General features: G+C 59.9%; 1 protein-coding gene across 1 annotated transcript in view; it reads right to left on the bottom strand.

Annotated features, from left to right (window-relative positions):
• HDAC4 (histone deacetylase 4) overlaps positions 1-10,424 on the bottom strand; it is a 61,534-nt gene that overhangs the window by 2,344 nt on the left and 48,766 nt on the right. The window contains exons 19-22 of the mRNA XM_006893439.1: positions 9,534-9,653; positions 9,352-9,449; positions 5,557-5,675; positions 4,532-4,665 (exon numbers count right to left, since the gene is read on the bottom strand). Coding sequence (XP_006893501.1) covers positions 4,532-4,665; positions 5,557-5,675; positions 9,352-9,449; positions 9,534-9,653 — 471 coding nt within the window. The remainder of the gene's footprint in view (positions 1-4,531; positions 4,666-5,556; positions 5,676-9,351; positions 9,450-9,533; positions 9,654-10,424) is intronic.

Raw genomic sequence — 10,424 nt, 5'->3', positions numbered from 1 at the left:
AGGGCTCACCCCCCAGGTGGACACGGCCACAGCTCACCCCAGGGCTCACCCCCAGGTGGACATGGCCGCAGCTCACCCCAGGGCTCACCCCCCAGGTGGACACGGCCACAGCTCCACCAGGAGCAATGCCGAGAGCAAGGGCAGCCTGTGAGAGCCTGGCCAGCACCTCTCCACGCTGCCTGTGAAGAGGATGACAGAGAAGAAACGGCAGGGTTAGAGGGGCCTGGGGACAGGAGACCAGGCCAGGAAGGAACAACGGATGAGAAGGCAAGACAGAAAAAAAAGGACCGGGCCATAGAGAAAGGGGCCCAGCTCAAAAGAGAAGGGTAGAGTGGGTCTGGGAAGAGCATCATCAACTGCATGCTTTCTCGAGCCCTTAAAGCACAGGCTGCTGTAGTGGACACACATGGAATCAGACAGAGCTGCCCGCTCATCACAGAGGCTCCCCCCACACAAGGAAGCCTGGAAGGTAAGGATGGAACACGGCACACAATGCACAGAACGAGGGCGGTGTAACACCTTCCGTGTCAGGCACGCGGCGCCTGCACTTGGAGACGGTCACTCACTATGCACTTCCTCCTCGCTTTCCCACGTGGCCAGGTTTCAAAGGCCAGGCCGTAACAGTGGAGGACGAGGGAATCACATCACAGAACGGTCTATTATTACAGAACTGCCAAACGAAACCAACACAACTGTCAAGTTCTCAAGTTCAAGCTCTGTGTTGTTGAGTCAGAACCAACTCAGCCGGCCTTCCACGGGATTTCGGAGACTAAATCACGCAGAAGGGGACTGGACATCTTTGTTCTGTGAGAAAGGTGGTGGCCTCGAACTGCCTGTCTTTGGGTTGGCAATGCACACTACACGGCCACCAGAACTCCCTGGTGGACGTCCATCACTGCGTAAGTACCAGATCATCACGAGCTGTGGTCCAGCCAGGCTGCTCTGGAGCCATAACTGTCACTTTGACCTTGGAGTCCTTCCTGTCAGATGGGATGCTTATGCACGGAAGGGTGGTCAGAGGTTTTCCCTGTCGTCAAGGCCGCACGTGGGAGAGGGATGTTGGGAAGCGAAGAGCACGTGTACAGAGAGGAAAACCTTGACCGTCGGGAGGACACTGAGATCTGAGCCTCACACGTCCTTCAGTCAGCCCGGAAACTGGGAGAGCCTCGCCGGGCCGAACGGCGATCCTGCTTCTCTGAGAGACAGCAGGCTGGGAGTTCAAAATCAGGGAGACTAAGGGAAGGGTAACCAGCACCTGAGGTGACCCGGGGAGACGGCGAGTGTAGACGGTGTGGACACAGGGAGAGAGCGAGTGTAGACGCGTGGACACACAGAGGACCAGGGAACACAGCCCACGCGGCTCACAGGCCAGGCTCACACAGAGCCCTGCAGAGCAGGTGGTTAAACACCGTTTCCCATGTTGGGTCCTCGAGGACTGGCCGCGTCCTGCACCGTCTAGAATGCTCCAAGACGGCCCCTCTTGTCCCGCCTTAGTGCAGTTCGTTTGAAGGTAACAAAAAGAACCAAGATCCCAGTGTCTGAGAATAAAAACACCATTGAGTGTGGGTCAAAAAAACATGTTAGAATCAAAGTGGAAATCAGAAAGCATTTGAGTTATAAATGACGAAAATGCTTCATGTTACCAGCAGCCCAGCCCCGAGCTGGCCCTGTGACAGGAGGAATAAGAGACAGGAAAAAAGTGGGAGCCTGTTGGAGGACCAAGAGGACAGAGTTGTTTCAAAGATCAAAGGAAATAAAGTAGAAAATAAAAAAGACACTGAAGCAGGAAATGGATCCTTTGAAAAGATCCACCAACTCAGCAAGTTTTGGCCACGTGGTCAACAGATAACATGATGAGGTGACCCAGGAATAAGAGGAGGCTGCGGACGCAGATCCAGCAGAGCCTCTGAGTGGTGGCGATGGAGAGTCCTGAATGTCTGCACGCTGCCAACGAGCACCTGTCTCAGAGGTCGTGCAAGCAGGGTGTATGCATGGTGAAACCTGGGCATGTGGCCAGGAGGGGTTGGTCCTTGGAAAAGGACATCAAGCTGCAAGAGGTCAGTGAAAGAGAGGCAGACCCTCGAGCAGGTGCACCGACAGCGGCTGGAGGGTGTGGGATCCTTGGGGTGCAGGAGCACCCGACAAGAGGACACCAGCAATCACTGCTGAGAGAGAAATCTGGAAGCTCGGCTGAAGTGAGCTGCTTCCTAGTAAAGCAGCATTTTCCAAAATTGACCAAAGAAGGAATAAAAATCTTAATGAATGGAAGTCACTGAAAACAAATCACTAAATCAGAGTGTTACCCAGGAGACACAGCCCATAACAAAATCCTTCCGACTAAGAGGACCCCAAAACACAGACATGAACCCTGCACACCACACATGCAACTCCACACAGACAGAGCTCACAGAGACGGGAACATACCAGGGACAGAAGAGTAGAGGGAGAGACAGACAGACACAGCGACTGGTAGAGCCAGAGAGAGAAAGAGAAGACAGAGACACAGAGAGGGGAGACAGACAGACATAGAGGAGGGAAGGACAGGGTGGTGTGAAGACACCAGGAGCAGAAACTGGCTCTCGGCATCCATGTCTCAGGCAGGCACCCCACACCATCTCCAGGCACAACCCCCCACACCTGTCGCAGGAACATTCTCGTGCCCCGACTTGTCTCAGTTATACAGCTCACATTCACATACATACCCCACACCTGTCACACGCAAATACCCTACATTCTCACACACAATCTCACACCTGTCTCACTATACCCCCCACATTCTCACCCCCTACACCTGTCTCAGGCATACCCCCCCACGCTCTCACACACGACCTCACATGTGTCTCAGGTTTACGGCCCACACTCGTGCATCCCCCCCGCCACCCCGTCTCAGGTAGACACCTCCCACGCTCTAACACACACCCCTCCACCTGTTTCAGGTCTAACACTGCACATTCTGTCTCGGACCTCCCCTGCCACCTGTTTCAGGTACATAATACTCCATACTCTCACACACACCCCCACACCTGTCCTACACCCCGTCTCTGCATCTCACCTCCGAGCCCAACACACTGTACATATGAACATGGCAACAGAGACAAATTCCCACACACACTCCCCCTTCTGAACCCAACTCAACAAATCACCAGCCGCCAAGGAACATGACCTGATGTGGAAATGACCGGGCCCTGGGCTCCACACAGTCAAGGGATCAGCCACCAGGTCCCGTGGTCACTGTCCCAGGCACGACAGGCCATCCTCGGTCAGGAGTAAGGAGTCGGTAGGACAGTCCCGCTTCCATCATGAGGCACTTTACACGGACCGTGGGGGAAGAGGATTTGGGGCGCCCCGGGACCATGGGACTCAGGGATACGACAATCTGCACCTCACCGGGAGGCCCGCTGGCACGCCGCGGCTGCACCCGCTGTCTCTCCTAACCTCGCGCAGCTGTGCATCACCGCCGTCAACGATCACAAACCCAGAGGGAGCACCAGCCGGCAGCAGGGAGTCCACGTGGCAAGATCAAGGCAGAGGGGCTTCAGCTGAAGGGGCCGGTGGGCAGGGCAGCGACACGTGAAGGTGTGGGCTGTCATTAACCTGCTCACCAGTGACAGGGGAGGCCCCTTCCATCCAGGGCCACCTGTGACCTGCTCCTGACACACACCGGCTCCTCATGCCCCTCCCTCAGAGCGGTCAGCAAGGAGGGACGACACAGCCCTGCACAGGGGTCCTCTCTGTCCTGGGCCTGCTCCTCCTTTCCCTTGGCTGAGCTCAGTGTCTGTCATGATGGTCCCCGCACCTGACTTGGCGTCCCATCTCATCCGAGGACAGGAGGCCCTCCAACAGCCCCCACCTCCGGTATTGACAGGGCCAGGACACGCTGACACCTGTGCCTCTGGGTGTCTACTGCACGTCCTCACCAGGTGACACGCAGCCTGTGACTTGACCCCAAAGCAGGCCGCTCCTCCCCCTCTAGGGGACAGACAGTGCCAGGGTGTGGGGCTGACTCTGACATGGATGGGAGACAGAGGGACACAGGCCTGTCCCTCGGACGGACAGTGCAGGGACACAGGGCTGACCGTCCACAGTGAGGTGGAGCGGGGACACAGGGACTGACTCTCAGAGGGCAGACAGTGGGGGGCACATGTGAAACATGCCCGGACCACCTGCTTTTACCTTCCTGGGCTCTGACTAGTTCAGAGGCCACAGAGTGGGGGCTGGGGAGAGCTCAGCGAACACAGACACATGGTGTGCACAGGCCTGGGGCAGCCTGGATCCCGGCCTTGGCCTACATGCCCAGGGCCCGATACCTAGCTTCCCAGCAGACAGAGAGCCTTGTACCTCTCCATCTCCAGCCTCCAGTGCGCACACAGACAGACAGATGGACAGACAGATAACCCTGTGCCTCATCCCCGGCATACACACAGACTGACAGATAGATGGACAATCCTGTGCCTCATCCCCGGCGCACGCAGAGACAGACAACAGCCTCGTGTCCAGCAGACACACAGACACACAGTTACCTATGACGTACCTCGTTTCCCAGCAGGGCGGAGACGCAGGCTTCTGAGGCGTCACAAATGGCTGTGAGGTCGTGGCCACCTTCGAGGGCTAGCACGAGGCGGCCTCCAGCCAGCCCCATCAGCTGCTTCGTCAGGTACCCGAAGCCTGCAGTGGGACAGGGAGTCCAAGCGGTGGAGGGCTGAGCCAGGTGAGGCCTGCGGCTGGGACTTGGGGACTCCACGTCACCTGGAGCTCTGCCCTGCAGTGCGCTGGGCGGGCGGGACCAGGGCTCGCTCTGCAGCCACTGACCCCACTGACCAGGCACACACACTCACACATGGGCTCACAGGGCTCCAAGGTGGCTCAGCTCTGCAGGGATCACTGAGCCCTGAGAGGGCAGGTGCTCTTCACTCCCAGGGGACACCAGGTCTTCAGTACATGGCCACACCCCCCACGGCTGGGGGCTCTGCACGGGTGTGCCCTCACACACAGCACACTCACATCGGCACAGGAACACAGCCCACGTATGCACACACGCCAGACATGTACACGCTCACATGCATGGGCTCCTGTGCGTGCAGATGTCTGTATACACGTACACACTCCCATGCGTGCAGATGTCTGTATACACGTACACACTCCCACGCGTGCAGATGTCTGTAAATACACACTCACTCACCCCCCCCCCCAAGTCCACTGCTTCCTCCAGGTCTCATCCTCCAAGACAAACACAGCAGCATTGCAGCCCCGATCCCAGTTCTCCTGCGGCAGGGCCAGGTCCTCACACTGCTCCTTCCTCCAGCCCTTGGCCCTCCTCGTGAAGGGCATCTGCCGGGCACAGCCAGGGACGGGCCCAGCACAGGTGTGCATCAGGGCCGCAGAGGTGAGCACCCCGCCTCCGGCCCGGGCGCAGCAGGCTCACATGGCCACACGGGACCCGGAGCCTGTACAGGCCTCTGGACTCCAGCCTGCGCTTGCTGCCATCTAAGTGACTGGTCAGCCCTGGCATGCGAGTGTGCAGAGGGCCCTGCCCCCGGCAAGCTGCGGCCCACTTACATTTGGCAGAGAGGTTGTAGCCCCCAAGCGGCGTGGGGTGGCCTTCTACTGCATCGAAGCCCGAGGACACCAGGACCACATCTGGAGCAAACTCGTTAGCGATGGGCATGACCACTGTCCTGTGGGGAGAGGAGGGTGTCCACTTGAGGCACAGGCGGCAGTGAGGCCAACCAGGCCATGGCCCCTCAGCACACAGCGATAGGCACGAGTACTGCCCAGTGGGGAGAAGGTGGACAGTCAGCTGAGATGCAGCTGAGGGTCTGGGTGGTACGAGGCCAGCCAAGCTTTCTGTAAGCTGTACTGGGCCCTGGACATCACAGGTCAGTTCCCCTGGCATGGAGCTGTCCACACAGAGATGACCAGGCCCTGTGGTGCACTGAAGTGAACACTAGGACCCTGGAGTTCACCGTGGTGGCAACAGGAAGCAGGTCTCTGGGGACTAGGCCCGAGTAGGTCAGCCCTCCCCGCTCCAGGGTCAGCTGTGCACCACACACGGCATTCGGAGCGTGTGGCAGCTGGTGTCCCCAACCCTCACGCGGCTCACAGGTCAGCAGTGTGCTGGTGGCACACACAGGAGGACCACCTCCGAGAGCGGGGCCTCGTCGGAGGGGCCGGGGAGCTGGACCACGGCCACAGCAGGTACCCGGGGAGAAGCAGAAGCCCAGCGCCTGTTTCTAGGACCTGAGCCTCTCAGATGGGCAGCCCCTAGTGTCCCTCGTCAACCACTTTGTGACAGGTCACTCCAGGTGAGTCTTGCTGCAGGCCACCTGAGGCCCAGGGGTGGCTCTGGGCTGTTCGAGGCTGCAGACATCCATGTGTCCACTCAGAGATGGGACAATGAGGGCTTCTCACCAGCATGGCTGCTACGGCGTCAAGATGACACCGCCACTCGACGAGTTCTGCCATGAACCTTTCAGAAGTGGAGACTTAGTACTGAGGCGCTCAGGATGCCCCGGAAACAGACGGCGAGGGCTCCTGACCACCATGGCTGCGAGTGTCAGGAAGACACTGCTGTGTTCCAGACTCTTCCGGAACCTTACCATCTGCCCACCGGCAGGGCCCCCGTGTCCGCAGCCTCCTAGGAGCTTGGAGCAGGATGTCCTCCAGCCCCTCTGACTGCTTCCCAAACCCAGGCCAGCCCCTCGTGGGCTCAGAGGTTGGTCAGAGCCACTCAGCCTGGCTACTTCCTGTGACGAGTGAGTGGGCTGTGTCCCTTGCCCTCTGCCCGTCTCAGGTCACCACCCTGGTCCCTCAGCCCTGCACACACCATGCTGAGCCTGAGCTCAGGGTCCCTCCACTTGTCCAGAATCCCCACGGCTGTAGCCATCTTGGGGTGTCCGTGGCCCTCCCACATGCTGCCCAGTCACAGCCCACATGTTTGGGGCTGGATCAGAACCCCCAGGCCTGCAGAGTGCCCATCAGAAGCTGACACTGGAGACGCCCTGGGGCCAGGATGCTGCATCCCACCAGGCCTGCCTTCCTTACTCTCCTATTCTGGAAGCTTCCCCGAAGCCGTGGTACCACAGCCTCCACTGACCGCCGTGCAGGAAGCACACCAGGCAGGCCTGGGGCCCTGGTCTCTGCGTGGATGGCGCAGAACCTGGTCGACCTCATGCACCACATTCATGTCCAAGTGTAACAAGACAGGAGGCAGACAGCCCGCTCTGTTTGCCGTCAGAGGCCCTTGGGGACGTGGCAGGTGAGTGAGAGGTTAGAGCGCGCGTCACATCCAGGTGTGGGGACTGGTTTGAATCACTGTCCTCTCTGAGCCTCTGAGCTGGCAGGAAGCACCTACTGCTTCTGGGTCTCACTAGGGGCAATTTTCTTCTCTTCATCACAAGCTTGAACCCTTCAAACTGTGGGGTGGCGGGTGATGTGGTGAGGCCGGTCCCATGGGGTCCAGGAAGGAAAGGGGCAAGCCAGCCCCATCCCCTTCCTGCCTACACTGTGAGTCTCAAGTCTATTCTGCATTAAAATCAAGAAAACAAATCCTGGACCCTTTCCTTTTCAGAAGGGCTCTCTGGCCCTCACAAAGCTCACTTGCTAAGGGACCCACACTTGCAGAAGCGGAACACAGACTGGACGGGCCTCCCAGAGAAGGGTTCCTCTCAGCGGCTGAGCAGTGCCGGGGCCTGGGGAGGACAGAAGAGTCATGCCACCGAGATGCCTCCACCAGCCCTGGCCCTGTGCCCCAGACCCAGGGAGCTCAAGAATGGAGGTGCAGGCAGGACGACTGGCTGGAGATGGGCAGGAGGTGAGGGCTGGTGGGCACTGCGTGTTGCAGCTACATTGCTGCTGAAATGGGTCCACATCTGCGCTGCTGGCTTTCAGAGGCACGGTCACGTCCTCGCCCCCTGGACAGCGGAGACCCAGATGGCCTGGCTGAGGCTGAGGAGGACGCTAACTCGGATGCTGGCAGAGTCTTAAGTCCCCCAGGTAGAGGGCGGGCAATGATGGACCAGCCTCTGAAGTGAGAGGTGAGGACCGGGTCTTCTGTGAATGACCGAGGGGTGCCCCCATCTCTACCCTGCAGGTTGGTGCACCCTGAGGGGCTGCAGGTCACTCCACTTACTGACTCTAGGCTGGGCCCCTACCCCAGACCCACCACGAGGGCCTGTCCAAGTCGCTGCTTCTGGGAGAAGCTCTAGGCACTGGGAGTGGGTCACTGCGTCAGCCACGCTTGACGGCACACGGCTGGGTCTGCGTCAGAACCCCAGAGTCCAAGTTACGCCTGACGGCACATGGCCGGGTCTGCGTCAGAACCCCAGAGTCCAAGTTACGCCTGACGGCACGTGGCCAAATCTGTATCAGAACCCCAGAGTCCCATCCAGATTCCTTCACGTGGAGGTGCGTGCCGGCACAAAGGCGAACATGTGTGCAAACAGAGACATGCCACATTCAGAGAAAACCACACACATGTACACAGAGAAACGCACACAGAAAACCACGCAGAGAAACAGGCATACGAGAAGTGTGTACACAGAAATACATGCACAAAGAGAAACACAGAACACCTACAAACAAGAGTGCACACAGAGGCACGTGCACAGAAGGGAACACAGACATGTTCCAGCACATTCTCATCCAAGGCATCCAGGTGCACGCACATACACGACAGGTACACAAGGGTCACACACACAGGACACAAGCCCACAGGGCACCTGTGCACACAGACTTGCACACATCTGAGAACAGCAGCGCACGTGACTCAGGTACAGACACACATGTCCACACAGACGTTCACACCTTGCTGAGACACACTGGGTACAACGGGCCGGGCAGGACTGTGGGCCACAGGAGGGGGGAGGCCCTGAGGACACAGCTCTGCTAACAGGTACAGGGTTCTGGTCAGGACTGTCTGCGGCACCACACTGTGACCACCCCCGCTGCCGCTTCACCTGCCGGACGCACAGTGGAAACTGCAGCCCAGCGGCAGATGGCAGGCTGAAAGCCGGTTGCTGCCATGTCTAAAGGGCCGGAGGGAGGCGGGGCTGGAGTGTCCACAGCTGCCTCGCGAGTTCGCCAGGAACAGAGGGGCAGCACTGGTGCCACGTCACATGACCTCAGTGGACATCCCCCAGGACATGGCCACCAGAAAGCCCTCGGCTGTCCTGCCCTGTTCTCAGGACCAGCTCACCGCTCTGGAGGTCCACACCAGCCCCTCCACGCTCCGGGCAGCTGTGGACACACACCTCATCATGAGGTCCCTCAGCCTGGAGCCGAGAGGGGGATGCGGAGGGACACTGGGTGAACTCGCCGCCCTGTACGCAGGATCACGGCCCACCAGGGTCTCACCTGAATGCGGCCAGGTACTCGGTGTCACCCATGGGCGGGTCGAGGCCGCCGGCAAAGGCCATGTTCACGTTGAAGCCCACGCCGGGGCCTGTGCCCACCTGTGTTCAAGGAGAGGAAACCACGTGTCAGGCCTGCCTGCAGCCCTCCTTCCCCCTTACAGGGGCAGCCAGGACCTCACTGACCTCGTCTGGGGCCCCGCTGCCCGGGAAGAAGTTCCCATCATCATAGCGGTGCAGGGAGATGTAGAGCACGCTGGGGTCGCTGTAGAAGGCCTGCTGTGTCCCGTTCCCGTGGTGCACGTCCTGCAGGGCAGAGGGCACGCTCAGAGCGAGGACTGGAGAGCCCTCACTGTGTGTGTATGGACGTGTGTGTGTGTGTGAACTGTCTGGGTCTGTGTGTTTCTGGAATTCTCGACCAGGCAGTCCTGCTCTCTGAAGAGGCCCTAGCAGGGGAGGGCTCAGGAGGGGCCTTCCATGTGTGGGGAGCTGCTGTCTGGAAGGGCGTAAAGCTCAGGACAGGCTATGCAGCCTCGAGTCAGGCTGGGGCAGAGCCGCATGTCCAGTATGGAGCAGAAGGGGCAAGTCAGCACAGGTCCATAACTGTCCTGTGACCTGCAGGGCGCTTAAAGGGTGCTCTCTGACACCCCACCTGCTCCTGCAGATCCCAGCTACACGGTCTGTGGACTGCACCTGCCAGGCTAGAGTGAGTGCGGATCCCAGGCCCCGGCCGCTCAGCACGCCGTGTGGGGACCTCGGCAGGCCACGTGGGGACCGGGTATGCCGCGTGGGGACCTGGGTACGCAGCGTGGGGACCTGGGTACGCAGCGTGGGGACCTGGGTATGCAGCGTGAGGACCTGGGCAGGCAGCGTGGGGACCGGGCAGGCCACATGGGGACCGGGCATGCCGCGTGGGGACTTGGGTACGCAGCGTGGGGACCGGGCATGCCGCGTGGGGACCCGGGTACGCAGCGTGGGGACCCGGGTACGCAGCGTGGGGACCGGGCAGGCCGCGTGGGGACCTGGGTACGCAGCGTGGGGACCTGGGCAGGCCGCGTGGGGACCTGGGTACGCAGC

This window comes from Elephantulus edwardii, unplaced genomic scaffold (genome assembly GCF_000299155.1).
Source record: "Elephantulus edwardii isolate Elephantulus edwardi_28Jun2011 unplaced genomic scaffold, EleEdw1.0 scaffold00127, whole genome shotgun sequence".
NCBI classification, from domain to species: domain Eukaryota; kingdom Metazoa; phylum Chordata; class Mammalia; order Macroscelidea; family Macroscelididae; genus Elephantulus; species Elephantulus edwardii.
Note: the sequence above shows the minus strand (reverse complement) of the source record. Positions and strands in the feature narration are given on the sequence as shown.